The 25,336-nt window shown below is 37.0% G+C and overlaps 1 protein-coding gene across 1 annotated transcript; it reads left to right on the forward strand.

Annotated features, from left to right (window-relative positions):
- The first annotated feature begins 729 nt into the window (after positions 1 to 729).
- On the forward strand, positions 730 to 12,743 carry LOC135155286 (ankyrin-1-like). The gene is made up of 8 exons (XM_064104228.1): positions 730 to 2,912; positions 3,012 to 3,902; positions 5,190 to 5,384; positions 8,680 to 8,850; positions 9,988 to 10,145; positions 10,581 to 10,618; positions 11,239 to 11,664; positions 12,421 to 12,743. Exons 1-8 carry the CDS (start codon positions 1,224 to 1,226, stop codon positions 12,741 to 12,743), a joined length of 3,891 nt encoding a protein of 1,296 aa, XP_063960298.1. The 5' UTR covers positions 730 to 1,223.
- Positions 12,744 to 25,336: the final 12,593 nt, after the last annotated feature.

The following is a 25,336-nucleotide window of genomic DNA, read 5'->3' on the forward strand; positions in this document are numbered from 1 at the left end:
TCTATTTCATCTCTATTAAGAAATATAATTCTGAATATAGAATTTCTTGATATCAAGAATCTGACCAATAACACTGGCAAAACCCCGGAAAATTGTGCTTTCAATATGTGCTCAACACTGGCGTAATTAAATCCCGGGAGGGTAGGGACAGCCATCAGACACACACAATTAGATACACGCACGCACACACACACACACGCACACGCCCTCACCCAATACCATAACCCTCTCCCTACACACCCCTGTCCTATAAGCACGCTCAGGTTATCTTGGCCCATGACATTCCTATGCTTGTTCTTTAGATTCAATAAGTCCCCCACCTTTTTCCTCTTACCCCTCATATCCCCTAATTTGTAAAAAAAAATGAAGACAATTTCTCAAAGAGTCCCTTTAAGTTTTCGCAATAATATCATATGAAGTTAGACGTACAGGCCCTTTCAATCTCTTTACTTCATTGTACAGTACTTGTTCCCTTAAAAGCAATTTAGCAGACATATCATGACAAACTGCCCGCTCGATTCGCTTGCACTTTAATAGGCTTATGCCATCAATTCCATTTTATAATCAATTATTTATTATCATTTTTTTTTTTTTGGGGGGGGTGGGGGATGCACCCCTTTAAGATGTTGGATTGAGCGAGCGACTGACTACTTTGAACGTCATTCTGTTCACTGAAAGCCATTATCATGACTATTATAACTTCCCCTGTTGTACTGTGCATCAAGTTACATTTATGATAGTTAGTTCACCGTCAACTCCGATGCTGGACTTAACGTCACTCGCTGCCATTCTAACTGCGCGAAACTACATTTACATGTTTGGGTATTATCATCCGAGATTTCTTTGGGAAGGAGTATATGTATAACTCATTGTCTAAAACAAAGCTAAAATCTGCATGGACTGTACACGATTTTCATCGGAAGACATAGTGCTCCAGCGTTAAACCTGAATTATCTCTACAGTGCCCCCAGGAAACGACATTGGTTCAGACATAGCTGTACATGAAGTATATCACACAATTTACCAATCCTTTAATTTCTACGTTTCTAAGTGCATGGTTATAAAACGTTATTGAGAATGTAGAGGGTAACTTGATAAACGCATCATGGAAGAAGAAATGATAGAAGACGTCTTTCAGCATTATTATCTAAATCGAGTGAAATGAAAGCGCCAAAGGCTGTTGACTGGCACACACATAAACATAAATAATAAGATTGTACACAATGGGCTTAATGACGGAAATGAAGACCTCTGTGGTCACACCACAATGTCTAGCTACTCCACAGGGAATTTCTGAATTACCAAAATATATCGATAATCTCAGAGCAAGTATGGATAAAGAGAATACAGATGACTACTCTCCGTTACAAATGGCTGTAAAGGATGGTCATCTTGATGAAGTACAAAGTCTAGTCAGTCAAGGGGAGAACGTGAATCAGGGTACCGCTGAAGGCTGGACACCGTTAATGATTGCAGCAAAGACCGGCAGAGTGAAGCTGTTGACATTTCTCATCGATCATGGGGCTGAGATTACAAAGTCTGTTACAAGACTGACTGCTTTACACTTTGCTGCTGTCCTTGGTCATCTTGATGCTATCAAATATCTGATCAGTCAAGGGGCTGATGTGAAAGAAGGAAATGAAAATGGTTGGACTGCATTTCACATTGCTGCCCTGAAAGGTTATCTTGATGTCATCATATATCTGATCAGTCAAGGGGCTGAAATAAACAAAGGAAATGATAAGGGTGATACAGCATTACACTATGCTGCTTTCAGTGGTCATCTTGATGCAATCGAATATCTGATCAATCAAGGGGCTGAGATAAACGAAGGAAATAATTATGGTGAAACAGCATTACACTATGCTGCTTCCAGTGGTCATCTTGATGTCATCAAATATCTGATCAGTCAAGGGGCTGAGATAAACCGAGAAAATAATGATGGTGGGACTGCATTGCACACTGCTGCTATCGGTGGTCATCTTGATGTCGTTAAATATCTGATCAATCAAAGGACTGAGGTGAAGAAAGGAAGTAACGATGGTTGGACTGCATTACACATTGCTGCTCATAAAGGTCATATTGATGTCGCCACATATTTGATCAGTCAAGGGGCTGAGGTGAAGAAAGGAGATAACAATAGTCGCACAGCATTACACTATGCTGCTCATAATGGTCATCTTGATGTCGCCACATATTTGATCAGTCGAGGGGCAGAGGTGAAGAAAGGAGATAACAATAGTCACACCGCATTACACTTTGCTGCTTATAATGGTAATCTTGATGTCTCCATATATTTGATCAGTCAAGGGGCTGAGGTGAAGAAAGGAGATAACAATAGTCGCACCGCATTACACTTTGCTGCTCATAATGGTCATCTTGATGTCTCCACATATTTGATCAGTCAAGGGGCAGAGGTGAAGAAAGGAGATAACAAAGGATGGACTGCATTACACGTTGCTGCTGAGAATGGTCATCTTGATGTAACCAAATATCTGATCAGTCAAGGAGGAGAGGTGAATAAAGCAGTTAACAATGGTGGGACTGCATTACACTTTGCTGCTAAGGATGGTCATCTTGATGTAACCAAATATATGATCAGTCAAGGGGCTGAGGTGAATAAAGGAGATAACAATAGTCGCACCGCATTGCACTTTGCTGCTCATAATGGTCATCTTGATGTCGCCACATATTTGATCAGTCAAGGGGCTAAGGTGAATAAAGGAGCTAAAAATGATTGGACTGCCTTACACATTGCGGCTTTTAATGGTAATCTTGATGTAATCAAATATCTCATTAGTCAAGGGGCTGAGGTGAATAAAGGAGATAACGATGGTTGGACTGCATTACACTTTGCTGCTCAGAATGGTCATCTTGATGTAACCAAATATCTCATTAGTCAAGGGGCAGAGGTGAAGAAAGGAGATAGCAAAGGTTGCACTGCATCACACGTTGCTGCTCAGAATGGTCATCTTGATGTAATCAAATATCTCATTAGTCAAGGGGCAGAGGTGAAGAAAGGAGAAAACAATGGTTGGACAGTATTACACGTTGCTGCTCAGAATGGTCATCTTGATGTAACCAAATATCTCATCAGTCAAGGGGCTGAGGTGAATAAAGGAGATAACGATGGTTGGACTGCATTACACTTTGCTGCTCAGAATGGTCATCTTGATGTAACCAAATATCTCATTAGTCAAGGGGCAGAGGTGAAGAAAGGAGATAGCAATGGTGGGACTGCATTACACTTTGCTGCTCATAATGGTCATCTTGATGTAACCAAATATCTCATCAGTCAAGGGGCTGAGGTGAATAAAGGAGTTAACAATGGTGGGACTGCATTACACTTTGCTGCTCATAATGGTCATCTTGGTGTAACCAAATATCTCATTAGTCAAGGGGCAGAGGTGAAGAAAGGAGATAACAATGGTTGGACAGTATTACACTTTGCTGTTCGTAATGGTCATCTTGGTGTAACCAAATATCTGATCAGTCAAGGGGCTAAGGTGAATAAAGGAGATAACGATGGTTGGAAAGTATTACACGTTGCTGCTAAGAATGGTCATCTTGATGTAACCAAATATCTCATCAGTCAAGGGGCTGAGGTGAATAAAGGAATTAACAATGGTGGGACTGCATTACACATTGCTGCTCATAATGGTCATCTTGGTGTAACCAAATATCTCATTAGTCAAGGGGCAGAGGTGAAGAAAGGAGATAACAAAGGTTGGACAGTATTACACTTTGCTGTTCTTAATGATCATCTTGGTGTAACCAAATATCTGATCAGTCAAGGGGCTAAGGTGAATAAAGGAGCTAACAATGGTTGGACTGCCTTACACATTGCGGCTTTTAATGGTAATCTTGATGTAATCAAATATCTCATTAGTCAAGGGGCTGAGGTGAAGAAAGGAGATAGCAAAGGTTGCACTGCATCACACGTTGCTGCTCAGAATGGTCATCTTGATGTAATCAAATATCTCATTAGTCAAGGGGCAGAGGTGAAGAAAGGAGATAACAATCGTTGGACAGTATTACACGTTGCTGCTCAGAATGGTCATCTTGATGTAACCAAATATCTCATCAGTCAAGGGGCTGAGGTGAATAAAGGAGATAACGATGGTTGGACTGCATTACACTTTGCTGCTCAGAATGGTCATCTTGATGTAACCAAATATCTCTTTAGTCAAGGGGCAGAGGTGAAGAAAGGAAATAGCAATGGTGGGACTGCATTACACTTTGCTGCTCATAATGGTCATCTTGATGTAACCAAATATCTCATCAGTCAAGGGGCTGAGGTGAATAAAGGAGTTAACAATGGTGGGACTGCATTACACTTTGCTGCTCATAATGGTCATCTTGGTGTAACCAAATATCTCATTAGTCAAGGGGCAGAGGTGAAGAAAGGAGATAACAATGGTTGGACAGTATTACACTTTGCTGTTCGTAATGGTCATCTTGGTGTAACCAAATATCTGATCAGTCAAGGGGCTAAGGTGAATAAAGGAGATAACGATGGTTGGACAGTATTACACGTTGCTGCTAAGAATGGTCATCTTGATGTAACCAAATATCTCACCAGTCAAGGGGCTGAGGTGAATAAAGGAGTTAGCAGTGGTCGGACTGCATTATACATTGCTGCTCTGTATGGGCATCTTGATGTAACCAAATATCTGATCAATCAAGGGGCTGAGGTGAATAAAGGAAATAACAATGGTTGGACTGCATTACACATTGCTGCTCACAAAGGTCATCTTGATGTAACCAAATATCTCATCAGTCAAGGGGCTAAGGTGAATAAAGGGGATAACGATGACGGGACTGCATCACACGTTGCTGCTCATCAAGGGCATCTTGATGTAGTCAAATATCTCATCAGCCAAGGGGCTGAGGTGAATAAAGGAGATAACAATTCTTGGACTGCATTACACTTTGCTGCTGAGAATGGGCATCTTGATGTAACCAAATATCTCACCAGTCAAGGGGCTGAGGTGAATAAAGGAGTTAGCAATGGTCGGACTGCATTACACCTTGCTGCTCAGAATGGTCATCTTGATGTAACGAAATGTCTGATCAGTCAAGGAGCTGAGGTGAATAAAGGAGATAACAAGGGTGCGACTGCATTACACTTTGCTGCTCTGAATGGTAATCTTGATCTCATTACATATCTCGTCAGTCAAGGGGCTGAGGTGAACATGAAAAATGAAAATGGTTGGAAATCTTCAAACTTCGCACTTTTAAGAAATCATATTGATGTTGTTAAGTTTCTGAAAACTGAAGGTGCGAGTATTGATGGAGAAATTCTTCATCAGCAGAAACATCTACGTTTGTTACTTCCTCTGATGATCATGGCAAAACTTCTCAACACAGCTTTTAATACCGAGGTAAATATTTGGCTTATAGAATCATTGTAGTGTTATCTGGTATCATCAGGGCAGAGAATGAAGGGAGAGTAGAGCCAATTGGAGGGGCGATAACAATATCGAGCATTTCAGGTTGGCTTGTGCAGCAAAAATAAGAATTTGACACTACAGCGCGTCCCCCCAAAAAACTATACACTTTTGAAATGGCTGCGAAATAAGAAGTATAGCACTTTGGGGGAAAAGACTTACAGATATGGAAAGCCAATAAAGTCAACTTTTAAATGACATTAAAAAGTCTGAAAACTATTCATGCTTGAGCGAGCACTGCCCACTGAAACAAAGTGTACAAAAATTAGGGTTGGCCGGAATTAGCCTTCCAATTTCTTTCAGGTCTTTTTGTTTGGTACTTGCAAAGTTGAGGGTTATTTGGTGAATTAAAGATCAGATGTGATCAGTTTGTTGTTTGTGAAAATTCAATGCGTTATTAAATTGAAATTTAATGCATGAGTGATCATGAATTGCAATTTTTAGTGCAGCATTTTGTCTTTATCATGTGGATCTCAACAATGTATTCATGACATTCAGGAGAAGAGGGGGTAATATGACTTAGGTAGGTGAAGTACGTTGATGGGATAAAGGTCAACAGAACATTTAGCAACCACTCCCTCCATCTCTACCCCCTCCCCCCACATCTCTCCTCCTGAGAGACAAAGTTTTTCTCTAGGCTGGGCAGGAATTAGCCTTACAGTTTTTTTGAGAGGTTAGTCCTTTGTAACTTACAAAGCTTAAGCTAATATGCTATTTATGAGTGAGATAAGTTATAGTTTCTTTGGCAAATTTCATGAGTTACTAAATTGAAATTTAATGCATGAGTGAACAGGAATTGTAATTTTAGTGTAGCATATTCATCTAGTGGACATCAGAAGTGTGTTCGTGAGAGTCAGAGTAATGTGATGGTACCTGTTACATGCAAGAGGGCGAGATATGCTAAGACTTGGTTAAAATGGCATTCCTCTTCTTTTTCTCCTTTTACAAATTAAAAGTCATACGTACCCTCCCCTCTCCACCTCCATTTCCCAGCCCCCCCCCCTCTCTCTGTCTCACTTTCTGGATTGTAGCCTATTTAAAACTGAACTGCCAAGTGACCGGTGGTTGATGGTCAGTTTTTTTATTGAATGATTACCAATAAATTCAATGATTATGATGATTTATGAAATAATTTATTGAAAAAAAACCTGAATGTTTGATTGATCACATTGCACATTGAATGAGTTGATTTACTGATAAATTGTTGATTAAATGATTGATGCCCCAATTCATAATTAATCATTAAATCAACATTCTGCTCTGGAATTCACGCGTACCAATAGCCATCAGTCTCTCAACAGGAGGGGAGGGCGGGAAAGAGGCAGGGGGCAGGGGTTGAATGTTCTGTTGACCCTTATTCCATCATCCTAATTCTCCCACTTAAGTCCTTTCTCACTCCCTATTCTCCCGACTCCCATGAAAACATTGCAGAGATCCACATGATAAAGTTGAAATGCTGCCCAAAAAGAGATCCAAATGATAAAGTTGAAATGCTGCCCCAAAAATGTAATTTGTGTTCACTCGTGCATTAAAGTTCAATTTAATAATTTATAAAATTTGCTTAAACAACCAAAACTAGTCACGGTTGATCATTAATTTATCACCAAGCCCTTAACTTTGCAAGTTCGAAAGGATTTGCCTCTCAAAAACTTACATAAATTGGAAGGCTAATTCCAGCCCACCCTAATTTTCATACCCTTTGTTTAAGTGGGCAGTGCTAGCTCGAGCATGAATAGTTTTCCGACTTTTTGGTGTCATTTGAAAGTTGACTTTATTGACTTTCCATAAATGTTAGTCTTTTTCCCCAAAGTGCTACATTTTTTATTTGGCAGCCTTTTCAAAAGTGTATTGTTTTTTTGGGACGCACTGTACACATGTAAATGCAGAATTCCCTTTCGAGTATACGAATTCAAATAATTCATTTTTGAATATGCGGATGTGTTGAGTAAATTAAATAGTAAGATTTTTATTTATTGATTGATTTCTAGTTAGAATATTAAAGGCTTACAGGGATAGTTTCATTATATTGTAAATACTTATGGCTTTCAACCCAGTCAATAAGATCGCATTGATCGATCTATTTGACAAATCAGAAAAAATTAGGATCCAGCAGTATTTGTACCTCTATCCTACTGATTGACGGTTAGCGACTGTACCACCAGGCCATCACTGTTCCATATGGCACAGTCACAATGGACCAGTGATGGCCTGGAGGTACAGTCGCTTATACCTGCAGTCAGTAGTAGCGAAGTTTAAATCTTGCTGGTTCCCACATTTTTTTTTGTCTGATTAATCAAATTGATCGATCAATACGATATTATTTTCTGGGTTGAAAGCCATAAATTGTATTTACAATACAATGATTTTTATTTGTTATGATGTTCCCACACAATGCCTCTGCAAGTTCAGACTCACCATGTGGTAACACCATTCAACCAATCAGAACTCTGGATTTTATGTTACAAAAAAAAAATCAGAAATCTCGTCGTGCATCTTGATGAAGAAAGCTGGCTGTTAATCTATCTAACAGGTGCCACGTATCAAGAGAGATATTGTAAGAAAGTAAAGAGTTTTAGATTTCTGATGATATAAATAGTGTCTGTGCCCAAAACATAAAAATGCGCATTTTGAAAGAAAACATGGTGAGAGAAAATTCTGTTTCAGGCATCTTTTCTGGACTGATATTCACTTATTTATCAAAATATTTTATTGAAAAGAAATAACCAATATATAAGATTAATGTCTACTTTTTCCTATGGTACAAAAATGACAAATACAATCAATTAAAAAAGGTGGTTAAATTCTTTGAGTAAAAACACTCTCACAATTCGCGAGATTTTGCATGGATGTGAATTCAGCCACGAGAGGATTTGGATAAATCCTGCTCGTTTGCTCATTAACACATGGACCTCCAGACTGACTGATTAAAATGCCAGTCATTTAGTCAGAAAGAACAGTCCTCAGTTAATAATGATAAATGTTTATAACATTCCAATAAGTGATAGGCCCTTGTAACAATAAACCTACTTCTCTGCTCCCTTTTTTCAGCCACACCCGTACTCGGCTCTATAGAAAAAGAGCTTATGTTAGTCAAAAATTTGAAGATCTTGTCAAATCGTTCCCCAAATGGCCCAAATGTTGGGTCAATAAAACTTGTATTTCTCTAATCGGCGCAAAACTTTCCCTGGATAAACTAACCGACCCTTTTCAATCCTAACTGATTTTAAAGGATATTCATCTTGCTATACAAAATGGTCAAACCACCACGATTGAGAACTTAGTGTCTCAAGGAGCTGATCTCAATGTCCAGTCAGCTGACGGTCAGATGTGTCTCCATGAAGCCATTAAACTCTGTTACAAAGCTGGGAGAAATGTAGAAGAAAGCTACACGCTACGAAAGGTGATTCATACTTGATTTCCGTATAAACTTCAGTAAAGATTCAATCATTAGAATGATATAAACCGGGATATCATCTTGCATTATATTCTGATCATTTCTCCCATCTCTCGATGCATTGTGGAAATCTGATTTTTATTTTTTATTTTAAGATAACTACAGCTAATTTTTATGGAATATTACAGCCATCAATGCGAGATCGATTCGTTTTATCAGTGGTTGGCTCACATACACTAGTCTGCAGAAATAGACCCTGATTGAAACTTTGATCAGCAAGTGAGTATCCTCGCAAAGACTAGCACATACAAAACTTGCTGTTTCAAGGGCCTCCAGTAAACAAGGCAACATGAGAAGGCTGCACATTCAGACCCTTAATCCGAGTGAAGAATTTACACAGCAGACTACACATATTATTATTTGAGGTTATTATTTGAGGTTAAAATTAATTGAAAGAATACTAATATAACCATTAAAAAAAATTACAAGCCTTCATTTTGGAGTAAATGCCAAATCAGTTTCAAATCGTAGCCAATCGTACGACCGCTATGACGCCATTAAGACTAGATATTAACATTTTATTCTAAGAATGATGATAGCATAGTCACATATTTGAACATAGGTATTCGTACGATGATTTAGAACATTACACAGTGAGATATTTGAAGTCTCAATGTTAGCATCAAATTCTACTACACTTTATTCTGGAATCGGGTCGCAGACCAATCGTAAGATGTGCTGTCGCCTTTATCGGATATGATATAGATATTATACGATAATTTAGCGTTGTCATAGGAAATCAATATTTGTTTTTGTCCAAGATGACGTGACGCAGGATTTTAATTCAGTTTGCAAATTTCCTGTAGAAAAATTATGACACTGATGGATATCCATAGAGTCACGATTGATTGGATCAATCGTAACTCTTTGTAAGACGGGGACCTGGTCTATCCAAATTACCAAAATAGTATTTTACCAAAGTTTACATACATTATTTTGGGGGGTTGATTCGTGTATACTTTTATTCACGACCGCATTACTGACATCGGAGACTCGGGGGGGGGGGGGGGGGATCACCCACTACACGGCTGTAAGATCGATTGAAAATAACAGGCATCGGTTTACTATTTTTGTTCGATTCAGATTTCAGACGAGATTTACAATGGAAACCTATCACCTGAGAAGGCTTTGGTGTTTTATCTACTTGAGAATGGAGCTAAGACAGACGTGGAAGATAAGGCAGGAAAATTACCAATCCACTATGCCAAAGATGAAGTGGTTAGACAGATGATTTTATCGAGGTGATTTTATTTATTTTTTAAAGAGTAAACATATAAGCCTATGTCGTGTCAATGGGAACACTTTTTTTCTAATCCATATTTTTTTTGTTTTTTGAATTGATATTAATGAGAAGGTGACTATGTTAAACACTCAATAATGAAAAAAACACATTTGAATTCCTAGTTTTGTCTTGAAAGTTCAAAAGTTAAAAACTATGAGGAGGAAATGTAGTTCTTAATTTGTTAGAACATACTTCGTGGATGGTGATATTACAAGATTCTCTGTTCGTTGATGCTTTGTTTTCCATCTTCTTTTGCATGTCCTCTATCTTTAATAGATATATTTGACATCTTAGAGCGTAAATGTCAAGGGATCATGAGCCATCAGGGTCAATATTATGTCTCCATACCTTGATTAAATTGTTGTGATTGAATTCTTTTTTGATTAATTTTCAGAATGAAATCTCATCCTGAAGAGGCCGATTATTATCAAGGTAAGATGCACGCAAAACATCAAAGCAGATATTGGTAGAGTGTATACGCCTCATTAATAGGAGGCAGTGGGTATCCCAGACTTACAATTTAGACCTCCTGCCTTGTCAGGCTCTCGATGTTTTAGAAAAGGGAATGGTAAATTGTGCAGGGCCCGTTGGGAGAACATGTCGCAAGACTTGATAGATAAGAATTAACATCATTAGTAGTATTATAGTAGTAGTAATAGTAGTAGTAGTACTAGTAGTAGTAGTAGTAGTAGTAGTAGTAGTAGTAGTATTGGTAGTAGTAGTATTATTGTTTTTGTTGTTGTTAGTGTTGATATTATCATTATTATTGTTATCGTCATAAATAATATTAGTAATAATATTTTGATATTACTAATAGTATTACTATTATTATATATTTATTCATATCCTTTATAAGAGACAAAATAATATGTGTTTGTCTGTATGAGGGTCTGTAGGTGCATGTGTGTGTGGGTATGTGCGTGTATAGGGGGGGGGGGGCATCCAAGGTATATCTGCAACCAAACAGTGTTCGTTGAAGGTCATTGCCCTGTGTCAATCGGTGAAGGCTAATTATGCCAGTTTTTATTCACCCTTCTTCAACAAATGCACAGAAAGCGTTAGTAAAGAACGTCACAAGGAATCTAAAGTCTCTGCTGACACAACTTCAGAGGATGTCACTATATACCAGGATGATAAGAGGGAGCAGAGTAAGCAAAATGAGACTCAAACCCAAGCTGCAGAGAGCGATGAGGGTCATACTGATGAAGAATATGACTTGATTCAAATTGAGAAGCATGGCATTACTGTCAGAATTTCCAAATATGAAATCTACAGTGCAAAGGACATCACTGTGGAAGTGATTGAAGAGGTCCCACCTGAGCTAAAGCTGAAGGAAACAGAAGCCATCATATCGGTTGGATTGAGGATGTCGCCTTCGAACGCAATGTTTGACAGTCCTGTAAGAGTAACAATGCCCCACTGTGGTGCATTTACAAAGCCTACTGATGCAGAAGTTTACATCTATTATCGCAAGAACGGTACTCCTTTTCTATTTCCTCTTTGGTCGTTTTTCTTTCACTCAGTTTTCCCCACTCACATTTCTGAAGAACTGAGTAATACTATTGCAGATGATATATTGATTTTTATTTTAAGATTACAATATAGTTCATTATGATGACCCAAACAACTAGACACCGTTTAAAAGATATAAAGGAGTAGAATACAACGAATAAGTTTCTTCAATTTTTACTGTTACACCCATATATGGCAAGCTCCGATCATGCCATGGGCTTATTGGGTTTTTTCACTGGCGTGTAGCGGCCGCACAGAAGCGCTGTTAGTGAATGTGTTGTTAGTGCTAACAAGTCACTGACAAATCAGCCACTAACACCATAAGCGCTTATGTTTGTTACAACAAATGCATGTAATCACAACTTAATTCCACATAAGATGACGTCATAGAATCTAGGGGATAATTAGAACAAAACGGCCCGTTTCCAAGGCTATCTAATTTGAGTACCGGTATTATATAGTAAATAGTCAGAAGGTGGAGACTGAATGTAAATGAAACGTTCTTCTTTGTATTCTGTAGATTAATAATTTTCCACTTCTGTTTCATCAATCAATCTAATTTCCCGCTTTCGATAAAGTGTTGGGAAAAGGCCGTTCATATAAAATTAGTATATATTTTTTTTAACGATACATATATTTACTACAGGATGATCTCCTTTGCTTCGTGAGTTTGAAGAAAGAGGAATTACACATTTCTATTTTCTATTTTAATGATATTACAGATTCTACAAAATTTACAGCGATTCTATCCACCAGCACGAGAATCCCAAAGTGTGTTGTGAGAGATCGCGATCTAGATATCTACCTTATGCACTTCTCAGAATTCAGGATTGTTGCTACAATAAGAAAGATATTTATTGGGAAACGTGTTATTTGTACACCAATCATTCCTGTACTAGCACCTAGAAATCCCATGCCCATTTTGTGGGTCAATGTCAGGGACCAAAACGTTGCAGAAGGACAGGTTAGGCTTATTGGAATGCTTCCACCACATTTTTTTCCAATATTCTCTGAATTATTTTTAGAACAGATACCTTATATATAATAATTAAGCTTACAGAGTATTAAACATGTTTTTAAAGATGCATATGTAATATTACATAGAAAAATGGAAAAAAAAATGTTCTTAAACACATCCTTTCACAACGTGTGCTTTTTAACCAGAAACCAAATTTAAGAAATCATGAATAATAAGATGACGAAACATTGAATATCGTCAACAAAGAAAAGTATATGTGAACTAGCAGATTATAAAGTGATCAACTATCAATTCAAGTAAGGCGTCTTGTCAAAAGTGTGTGTGCGTCTTTACCTTTATATTCTACGGCGAACCCGCTGAGCGTGCCATTGTCCATTTTTCTTTCCTACGGGTCAGTGCTCTTGCCATTCAAGACGCCAGCGTGCCCTTTTGCAGCGAAAACGGAAGCGTCCGCTTTTATCTTTTCTTTTGACACCCCCGGTTGGCTCTCCGAGAAGATGTTTTTGCATGAGCGCCCTCTATGTCCACGATATCGGTGTTTTAGGCCCGATCTCTAGTCACTGATCTGAATATCGTTGTGTCCTTGTATCGGTGTGCCTAGTCCAGTGGGGTATATATTTTCCAAAGTTACGCTTTCACAATTTCTTTTGATAATTTTTCGTTTCGGGTTTCAGTATATGACAAAGTTCAATTAGATTTAGATTTCATTTCTTTAATAAAACAATTAAGCTTTAGCCCTTTAGCACGAGCATTTTGTTTTATTTTGAAGAATATACCGTTAAGATATTGACTTTCTAAAAGTAAGTGTTCAGGCGCGGGTGAGATTTTATTTTATCACACTGAGCCCACACAGTCAGCATTGTCGGGTGAAAAGGAGAAATATGGAGTTGTCCTTAACATCTTTGTAAACGAAATGCAAAGCCCCTCACAAAAGATGCAATATAAATCATACCTGGGTCCAAAAATGATGGCATTTAAATTTATACATTGAAACGCTACTGTGACAAAAAAAAAATTAAATACATAAGATGCAAGCGTTTTTTTTTGTGTGTGGAAAAAAGATGAACACTAAGGACATCGTTGAAATTCAAATTTGAGCTAAACATAGGCCTATATCTAATTTAGCCGAAGTGCACATCAATTTTACTCTTATTATACATGTTTAAAAATTGCCATGTTAGAAACTAATATATTCACACATAATACAGATGCCGTGCAAAACAAACGAATAAAATATCATTAATTTGAACTTTAAATATCAAATTGGATGCTCAAGCAGTCATATCGGTCATTGTAGATTAAATGCACAATTCTTGAATTTCATTGCCCGAAATTCAGAACAAAAAGTACTTTCGTTACTTTGTAAGACAATTACAAACATCTTTACCAACTCAAATACACAGAGAGATGGTAGGCAAAGAATATAACTCGAATGTTCATATTAAGAGTCAACCTATCAAGAGGAAAGTTACATGGGTAATTAAAAATGTGTTGATAAAATATCACTCGAACGTTATGTTATAATCTGCTTCGCCAAACAGTTTTTATGTAATATTGCTCTTTATAAAGGCAAGTATTAAACTACATTAAATGTCGAAATGTTGATAATATAATGGAAACCATATTAAAATGCACATTACGAAAAGAAACAAAATCAAGGTTCTAGAATGGGGACAAAAAGAGAACAAGAAAACTACCAATTTGATGCTCATTTTAATTCCCCGAAAGCCGGACGTTGAAAATGACATGGGCCAGCGCATTGCAAGCTGTATTTAACGGCTTACCCCATTGTCAAGGTAGATTTAAATGACCCCATTCTTGATTGGGGAGATTACCCTATATTCTTGAACGTAGAGGTGGTCTGACTGGTGGCGGATTTCAATAGAAATGACCCCTTGATTGGTGGGGGTATTTCAATGGGAGATTACCACTTTGTCAGCGCGGGTGACTGTCTTGATACTTTGATGTTCCCCGATGTGTCTTCTATTCGAAAACCGTGTTTGCAACTAATCCCAATTATGAGACTATTTGGCATCAAAATGAAAGCCTAACTGCACCCTTTTCATAGATATCGTTTGAAAATAAAATGCTTACGTTTAAGGTAAAATTGGAATATGAGAAGGCTCTTTATAATATGTAAACCAAATATGATTTGTTCATAAGCATATTTATAATAAATGTTACAAAATCAAGTTTCATAGAACAGATGTTATACTCGATTTAGTTACAGCCAAAATATTTCAAAGTCATCGAGAGGGTAAGTATCAGACTAAATAATGCAAGCCTGAATTGCGAGCTTGAAAAGGGATCATTTTTATCAGGGCGGATCCAGCTTTCATCACCAGAGAGAGTGCGCAAAATGCCACCCCCCCCCCTAATCTACCGCGCAAAGCTTATTTTTGTTGGTTTCTTTCAAGGGGGAGTCCAAACAGTGAACATTCTTGTTTGGGCCCTGGAAATTAAACTATATTTCAAAGAGAGTTTGTAATAAAAAAAATATGCGTATACATAATTTTCTTTTATTGGCGTGATCGTTGGCGTGACCCGTTTGGCACTGGTATGCGAGCGCGCAGCGTTTAAGGTTTAGATTTCTGAAAAAGTTTAGAACTGCAGTAAAGCGCTGTAATATTAAGCAATTATTAGGAATAAATTCAAACTGAAACGTAAAAAAAAAACTATAATACATCACGAACCCGGCACCTTAAACAAAAAAGAACAGACCGTGTTGACCATCTAAAACTTAACTCTTAAAGGACTGGAGGGCATGATTCCCCCCCCCCCCCTCGACGCTTCGCAACGATGTTTCCAAAACGCAAAAAGAGAGCGCCGCAAACTTTTATGACTAGGTTTTTTTTAAAGTCTTGCGCAACTTTTGAGACCAAAGTTTTAACATACGGAGATAGCATTGCGACGTCACATGACTTTTTACGAGACAATATCATGCCGAAAATGGCTAATTTTTATACTTTGCGTACTGAGTATATGGGAGATGAACTTCATAAAAGGATGATAATTTTTCGTTCTAATGTGTCTGTTTAATTGATTTAGTTGTTAAATGGTCTGTAATAGTTTCCATTAAAAAAACGATGAAAAACAAGCGTTTAGATGTGCTTCACTTGTAAGTGGTATACAAATAATGTAAATTACTATTAATGGCGTGAGTTTCCCGATCTCCTTATCGAAATCAATATCAATGAGAGAGCACAATATTGTTCTCGCTCTAAAGGAGGGGGGGGGGGTCAGTGTTCTATCAAGCAAAAGACGTAGGCCTATATGTGCATAAGTTCATACCATTGGTGTAGTGATAAAGAACCTAATGAATTCTGTTTTTGTATGTCGACGTTATTATAAAGTTAATACAAATGACATTCAATATGATTCAGGCGTACACCGCTTTAACTGCATGGTAACATGCATCCAGAAATCGAAATATCCGATGAATTAAAAACGTACGTAGCAGGAATGGCATGCAGTTCGGATGTTACAGCACTCTAAAATTAGAATAATCTCGTATTACAAATGTCAATTTGGCTAAAAATGCACACAAACTCATAACTTGATAGACTCTGGGGGATGCTGTCGTTGATATAAAAATCGCATCGACCTCGATATGCAATCATTTTTTGTACTGCATCGGACTTGACAACCCGCAAAATCTTTTCCAAAATTATCTCTCTTTTTAATCTAAATAATATAATCTATGTATTTCAGGATCATGATATGAAAACCCTTTTATAACAAACATGATAAAGGAAAACGCGTCTCAAGTTATACATGGTTCATTGCCCGGCCGCAAAATATACCAATCATCTTCATTTGTCAATAATCATCAACATTATCACTGATATTATTATTCGTATTATGTCCGTTAATATCACTTCAAAATTATGATTATCACTATCATCATCACAGTTATCATCATCATCATCATTCATTCATTATCTACTTCCAATCGTTCTCCAGTATCAATTTTATATTTTATATAATTAAAAATATATGAAAGATAATAGTAATGATTATGGTGATGCTGGTAATCATGACCATTAGATCCGTTATATGAGATAATTTATGCGATTATACACGCTAATCGCTACTCGATGATGTTGAAATAATTCTTTTAAATAGCACAAAAGAAGTCGGGACGGTACATGTAGTTAGTGCATACACGTACTTTAATACACTATATCATTACAAAAGATTCCCCGTCAGACGGGCCAACGGTCTTTTGAAGTAGGTTCATCTATTGAAATTACGACAATAATCACGACAGCGGATATGGGGAATTAAAGTCTGTGAGCATCTCTCCCATTGTTTTCTGTGGCGAACCCGCTGAGCATGCTATTGTCAATGATTCTCTACTATACGGGTGAGTGATCTTGCTTTGTCATGATCATAGGCCTGGGCAATGACTAAGAACAGTTCGATGAGTATCAATGCCAAGCAATCCCGAAAGGTCAATAATGTTCAATTCTCTTGATGGAGAAGACTATATCATGGCCCTATTTTCTTTATCTTTCTGTTCCCTCTTCGTGTCCTTCCTCATCTCCCATTATTATTCTCATCCCTTTTTACTGCTCCCCCATTCTACATGTACGTCTGCTTCTCCTTGGTAATTCTTCTCCTCCTCCTTCTCCCACCTCATCGATTTATGAAGATAAAATTATAATGAAATAATAGATATGTTAATACTTATAATAGAGAAATGAAGGTGATTGCGATAGTAACAGCGGTGATGACGATATCGATAATTATGGGAGGTCATAGACCATGTACAGCACAAAGTATCAGACGCAATTTCAAATATGATTACATGACGATTTCGATACGAAATATTTATCATAAATCTAGATCTAGTACATTAATATACACTTATCTTTATATTTGATTATACGTCAAACGAGTCCGTCTGCGTTTTGTTTGCTGCTAAGTTTGTAAATGTTTCGTTTTACATTCAAATCCTAATGTGAATTTTAAAGCCGTAACATTCTGTACATACGTTATGCATTTTGTAAATACGTTTATTGTTATTCAGGGCCCCATGGAAGACCACTTCTTATTGGTGAATGGGCTACCCTGTCAAAATATCAGAAATAAATAGGGGGGAGGTGAATTTTTTTTTCACCCATATTTTCCCCGATCGGCTGCTCAAAGTTGATTTTTGTTTATTTCTTTTAATCGGTTGTCCCAGTGTTTCCCTTTTTTTTTTGCTCCACCTATAGGGGGGGGGGGGGGGGCGGGCCCTATGTAAATGTAAATCTAACCAAGAATTGGGTCTATACAGCATAATGTCTAGAGGTCAGGGGCGGATCCATGACAGGGGGAAACAAGTTTCGCTTTTAAGGGGGAGGGGGGCACACTTCTGTTTTGGCGGCATTTTTACATTACAATTTTTAATTGTGCCTCTCTTAATGGGGGGGGGGGGGCAAGGGGCGGCTTCCCCCTTTGAATCCCCCAGTGATCGAAGGGTACCGGAAATTTAGGCCTATATCTAATTTAGCCAAAGTGCACAACAATTTTACTCTTATTATACATTATGTTTAAACATTAACATGCTAGAAACTTATATATTCACACATAATACAGATGTCGTGCAAAACAAACGAATAAAATGTCATTAATTTGAACTTTTAAAAATTAAATTGGATGCTCAAGCAGTCATATCGGTCATTGTTGATTAAATGCACAATTCTTGAATTTCATTGCCCGAAATTTAGAACAAAAAGTATTTTCGTTACTTTGTAAGACCATTACAAACATCTTTACTTTCAAACGAAATCAAAAGCACTTAACAATTTAGTATAAAAATTATCAAATTTGAGGTAGTCTTGACCATGAATTGAGTTGAATGTTTATAAAGGAATTATAGCGTATTTTAATAAATCCCATTCTAAACTTTGAATGACCGATGTCTCCGGGGAAAAAATATCGCGTGAATTAAAATGCAAATTAACACATTTAAGTGACTCTGACATGAAATTGGACATGAAAACCTATATTATCTTTTTACCTGGGATCCGTCTTTATTCTCTTATCAATTTTCCCTGTGATCTAGAGTACCTACCATCCAGCAGACACAGAACCGAAGGGGGTCTGGGCTGAAGCCTCCACACTCTTTTTCCTCCAAATAGCGTACAAAACGTAAAAAGTACCATGATTTTATGCATGGTGATCCCCTTCAAAACCGTTCGGCGGTTGGGGAAGGCTTAATTATTTCTTCCAATTTTTCAGTTCTACTCACAATATTTAATTTTGTCAACTTAATTTTAATGGCTTCTTTTTTTTCATCCAACTTCATTTCTTCCTTTGAATTTTTCTAAACCTTTTCTATACTTATTTTTTTAACCTTCACGTTTGACTTATACAGTAGTGCATATTGCCGTTGATTTCTTCTTCCTATCAAATATCTGAATTTATCTGCAATATGTGTGTGTCAAATTATTGCAAATTAGATTCCCAGTGTCTAAGGTAAACATAATTTACCGACGTAAAGTTTGTAATACGAAAGCCTCTTTGGCCTAGTTTTTTTGATTACCATCCAGGAGCCACAGAACCGAAAGGGGTCTGGGGCTGAGGCCTCCACAAGTACCATGATTTTATGCATGATGTAGTGAATCCGGGAGGAGGGGGTTATCCGGCCCGTGCGCCCCGCCCCCCACGCCCCTTTGAGAGCCATTATCAATTTTGCTAATGTAAATATGCCATTTTTACACAAGTGTGCCCCCTTTGAAACTCACAGCATGTATTTTAATGAGGATATGTCGTTCATGCACAAGTGAGGACCTTCACTTTCGCCTGGTAAACACCCCTTTTCCAAATATATTTGATTATTAAAATGCACGGAGAGATGATAGGCAAATAATATAACTCGAATGTTAATATTAAGAGTTGACCTATAAGGAGGGAAGTTACATGGTTAATTAAAAATGTGTTGATAAAATATCAGTGGAACGTTATGTTATAATTTGCTGCGCCAAACAGGTTTTATGTAATATTGCTCTTTATAAAGACAAGTATTAAACTACATTAAATGTCGAAATGCTGAGATGTATAATGGAAACCATATTAAAATACACATTACGAAAAGAACCAAAATCAAGGCTCTAGTATGGGGACAAAACGAGAACAAGAAAACTACCCATTTGATGCTCATTTTAATTCCCCGAAAGCCGGACGTTGAAAATGACCTGGGTCAGTGCATTGCTAGCTGTATTTAATGGGAGAGCTCGGCTTACCCCATTGTCAAGGTAGATTTAAATTACCCTATTCTTGATTGGGGAGATTACCCTATTGTTGAACATAGAGGTGGTCTGACTGGTGGCGGATTTCAATAGAAGGATGACCCCTTGATTGGTGGGGGTATTTCAATGGGAGATTACCACTTTGTCAGCGCGGGTGACTGTCTTAATACTTTGATGTGTCCCCGATGTGTCTTTTAATCGAACACCGTGTTTGCAACTAATCCCAATTAATAAGACTATTTGGCATCAAAATGAAAGTCTAACGTCCATCCTTTTCATAGATTTCGTTTGAAAATACTTACAGTGTACGTTTATAAGGTAAACTTGAAATATGAGAAGGCGCTTTATAATATGTAAACCAAATATGATTTGTTCATAAGTATCTTTATAATAAATGTTTTCAAAATCGAGTTTCATAGAACAGATGTATAATACTCGATTTAATAACAACCATAATATTTCAAAGTCATCGAGAGGGTAAGTATCAGACTAAATAATGCAAGCGTGATTTGTTCAGGCGCTGGTAAGATTTTTCTTTTCAATCCCACTGAGCCTGATCTCTTTTTTTTTTCATACAAAAGCCGGGATAGACATGTGGTTAAATAAGCATTAATTGGATTCGTGCTTTCGGGAAAACAGTATTTATTTACGAGCAAGAACATTGAAGTGTTCAGTGTTGGCACCGGTTGGCACCACTGCGATGAAGTTAATTCGAATTGTGTTTTTGAACAGGATCAAAATAGTAGAAGTAAAAACGTTAAGCTTATTATATATATATGTATTAATCATTCGGATTTATGCATTATTCTGAACTACACGTGTCTATAATTGAATGATTTATATGTATTCAATCAGTGGCAGATTTTCAGGTGGGGGCACATTTTCCCTTGAAAACTTTTTAGACAAAAAAGTTGTCACTAAAATAGGGCATTTTGACCCGTTTAAAACGTGACGTTAAAAAATTAAGGTCTTTACTTGTGTTTGAACAACATATTCATATTACAGATATTTGCTGTGACTCTCAAAAAGTGAGTACACTTGCAGGGGCGGAACCAGCCTTCACCAAAGGGGGGGGGGGGGTCTTTTTAACCACATACCCCCGATCAGCCGCTCAAATATGATTTTTGTTTGTTTAAATGAATGTAAAATAATCTCATAAGCCTTATTTAAATAGTGCGAGCGCGAAGCTCGAGCTATTGTTAAAATTATTATTCCATGTATTTTGTCCTAAAATGGCATTCTGGCAATGCTTGTGATCCTAAACGAGATGAGTAAATTTAATATACGCTTTGATCATTCTGATAAAAAAAGATATGTTAACGGCTGATTGCAGTTAGCCATGAAGACGTTACATATTTCAACAGTCAAATAACGCGAGCGCGAAGCGCGAGCTGAAAATTTTGACCTTTCTACCTGAAGAATTGAAATTCTAAGCAATTTTTGTAATCATGAAAAAGTTAAATATATAACAAAGCAATTGATGCGAGCGCGAAGCGCAAGCGGAAAATTCGAGATTTGTAGGAAAATTGTGAGTGGATATGGATCACAGTTAAAAAGGAGCTGATATGTTTCATTATTATTACTTTGAGTTTGACATACATGTAGGACCGGGACATTCTAAGAACATTATTCTATCGTTTGAAAATTATGACTGTCTTCCTATTTCTCTTCCTATCAATGCGCTAGATGAAACTTGTCGATATTCCATTCTGAAAAAGGAACAATTTAAAGCGCTTTTGTAATAATGAATAAGATGCATGAGTTAATATATTTTTAACAATCAATGTGCGCGCATATCGCCAGCCGAAAATTGTTGATAAACTGTCATAAAATGGAGATTTTAAGTAGTTTGTTATAGAATTTATATTTAAATTTTTATAACTCACCAATCAAAATGCAAGCATGCAGCGCTAGCTGATACGTTTTTACAATCTGACATGAATAGGGATATTTTTATAAGTATATGGAATACAGGAAAATAATAGGTACCTGGAAATCAAATTTTGCGAGCGCGCAGCGCAAGCAGAAAATGTTTATATTCAGACAATAAAAAAGAAATTTTTACAGATCACTTTTTTAAAATGAAAGTTCAATTTCCGAGCTGAAATATGTTATGTATATTGACTTCAAAATTTGATATTTAAAGTTCCATATATGTAAATCACCTAAAAGGTAATGCGAGCGCAAAGCACGAGCGAAAATTTTATATAATGACATGAAAGATTTTTTGTTATTGTTTTCGAAGTCTTCCCCTCATCTTATTTATTCACTCGTTTTCCTCCTCTCATGTTTACCATTTTTTCTCCCCTCTTTTCCCTTTTTTGGTCTTTCTTTCCCCCTTTTTTTGCTCCGCCAATAGGGGGAGGAGGGAGGGCGGACCCCTTGCCCCACCCCTGGATCCAACTCTGGAACAATCTACCAAAAAGTATTAAACAAGCAGATTCAAGAGAGAAATTCAAATCCGTGTTAAAACCTTTTTTGTTAAATATAGCTTTCCCTCCGCATGTGAAGCCCATCAATTGTTTACAGCCTACTGTGAACTGTACAACTACTTTATTTTTTGGTGTAATTCCTTCTCTCTATATATTTTTTCTTTAGCGTTTAGATAAATTTTTTGTTCTAAGTGGTATACAAATAATGTAAATTAGTGGCGTGCGTTTCCCGATCTCCGTATCGAAATCAATATTAATGAGAGAGCGCAATTTCATTGTTTTCGCTCTAATGGGGGAGGGGAGGGGGAGAGGGTCAGTGTTCAATCAAGCAAAAGACGTAGGCCTATATGTGCATAAGTCCATGTCATTGGTGTAATGATAAAGATGATGAATCTGATGAATTCTGTTTGTCGACGTTATAATAAAGTTAATACAATCAATATGATTCAGGCGTACACCGCTTTAACTGCATGGTATCATGCATCCAGAAATCGAAATAGCCGATGTATTCAAAACGTACGTAGCCGGGATGGCATGCAGTTCGGATGTTACAGTACTCTAACATTAGAATAATCTCGTATTACAAATGTCAATTTTGCGAAAATGCACACAAATTCATAACTTGATAGACTCTGGGGGATGATGTCGATATAAAAATCGCATCGACCTCGATATGCAAGCATGTTTGATACTGCGTCGGACTTGACAACCCGCAAAATCTTTTCCAAAATTAGATGAAGGCCATCCATTCTCATTCTTTTTAATCTAAATATAATCTATGTATTTCAGGATCATGATATGAAAACCTTTTATAACAAACATGATAAAGGAAAAACGCGTCTCAAGTTATACATGGTTCATTGCCGCAAAATATACCAATCATCTTCATTTGTTATCATTTAATCATCAACATTATCACTGATATTATTATTCGTATTATCATGTCCGTTAATATCACTTCAAAGTTATAATTATCATTATATCATCATCACTGTTATCATCATCACCATCATCATTCATTCAGTATCTATTTCCAATCGTTCTCCAATATCAATTTTATATTTTATATAATTAAGAATATATGAAAGGTAATAGTAATGATAATGGTGATGCTGGTAATCATGAACATTAGATCCGTTTTGTGAGATAATTTATGCGATTTTACACGCTAATCGCTACTCGATGATGGTGAAAGAAAGAAGTCGGGACGGTAGTTACTGTATACACGTACTTTATTACACTATAGTACAAAAGATTCCCCATCGGACGGGCCAACGGTCTTTTGAAATAGGTTTATCTATTGAAATTATGACAATAATCACGACAGCGGATATGGGGAACTATTCTCTGAGCGCCTCTCCCATTCATTGTTGTCTGTGGCGAACCCGCTGAGCATGCCATTGTCAATGATTCTCTACACGGGTGAGTGATCTTGCTTTTTCATGATCATAGGCCCGGGCAATGACTAAGAACAGTTCGATGAGTATCAATGCCAAGTAATCCTGAAAGGTCAATAATGTTAAATTCTCTTGCTGGAGAAGACTATATCATGGCCCTATTTGCTTTTGCTGTAGGCCAGTTGTGTACAACCTGATATAGATGATAAATAATAATTATCTTTCATCTATTTTAGAGTAATGATCTAATGTTAATATCATTCTACATAATCACCCTGAAGCTTACGGCCCCATATCTTCACCCGTGAAGTATTGAAATTTGAAGTTTAAATTATTGAACATCATGGCATCCTAGTATTGTACTGATTTTTACCATCACTGCAATATAGATAAAAACATAGAGTTAATTCTACTCACATTGATTTTACTTTAGAACAAATTCAACCCCCCCCCCCTTCCCTTCCCGCTACAACCTTTCTTTCATTCCCTTTCATTATTTCCTTACAAAAAATGATCCTAATTTCAAAAACTATGATAATGACATAGATGATTTGCTGTTGACGATAATGATGCTGCTGATGATAGTGATGATAATCAAAACTGATGATGATGATGATGATGGTGGTGGTGGCGGTGATGGTGAATGTGGTAGTGGTAGCCTTGGTGATTATGACAAATAAAAATACTGAAAGTTACGAAAGTCACACATTCAATGAATAATACCTAGAAACATACTTTTAGATGAAATAAAAATCACACACAATTTGTGCAACTTGTAAGCCTCCCATTTAGTTTATTCTTATTTTTTTAACTGAATTGTGTCCGCTTATATTCCTTCTTGATGATGATTTAAAGCTTTTAAGTTTATAATTATATTGGTAAATCCCGGTCAGAAAAGTTCATGTCACCATTCCATTCCTGAGTACTATATAATATCAAGGAGATGATATCTCCTTGATTATATGAGCATGGCCCTAAAGTGATTGTGATGTGATAGGTATGAAATCAAATGTGTTTTATTGGAAAATGTAGCCCTTTTCACACATTCTTTTTTTTCCGGCGATTTGGCGACCGATCAAAATGTCTGTGTATTTTGAATTGGAAACCATCTATCGGGACAGACTTCAAGATGTAGGTCTGAATAACATTTCAACATACTTCGTTTGGTGCTCAAAAGGTTATTTCTAAAATAGAACATCATCGAGAAATGGTGCTTGATTCATGACATCTGAAGAAAAAAATCCGATGACCACTGCACTTTTGTAAACATTTTAAAATGCTTGTTAATACTCGACAAAATTCAAAAGACAAAATTACGTATTATTTACCAAAGTTAATCGAAGAGTTTTAACATGACAATTAGAACAATAAATTAAACACTACCCATGCAGAGAACGATCGAGATGAGAATAAAAACTTGATCAGATGATGTAATATACTGATAAGCTTTTTCTTTATCTTCCTTTTTCCTCTTCGTATTCTTCCTCATCTCTCATTATTACTATCATCCCTTTTTACTGCTCCCCCATTCTACATGTACGTCTGCTTCTCCTTGGTAATTCTTCTTCTCCTTCTCCTTCTCCCACCTCACC

Source organism: Lytechinus pictus, chromosome 8, assembly GCF_037042905.1.
Source record: "Lytechinus pictus isolate F3 Inbred chromosome 8, Lp3.0, whole genome shotgun sequence".
Lineage (NCBI taxonomy): Eukaryota > Metazoa > Echinodermata > Echinoidea > Temnopleuroida > Toxopneustidae > Lytechinus > Lytechinus pictus.

Coding starts and splice junctions, on each gene's coding strand:
- LOC135155286 (XM_064104228.1), top strand. CDS start 1,224: ATGGGCTTAATGACGGAAATGAAGACCTCTGTGGTCACACCACAATGT. Junction 3,903..5,189: donor TCATTAGTCAAGGGGCTGAG/GTGAAGAAAGGA, acceptor CAAGGGGCTGAG/GTGAACATGAAAAATGAAAA. Junction 10,619..11,238: donor AGAGGCCGATTATTATCAAG/GTAAGATGCACG, acceptor ACAAATGCACAG/AAAGCGTTAGTAAAGAACGT.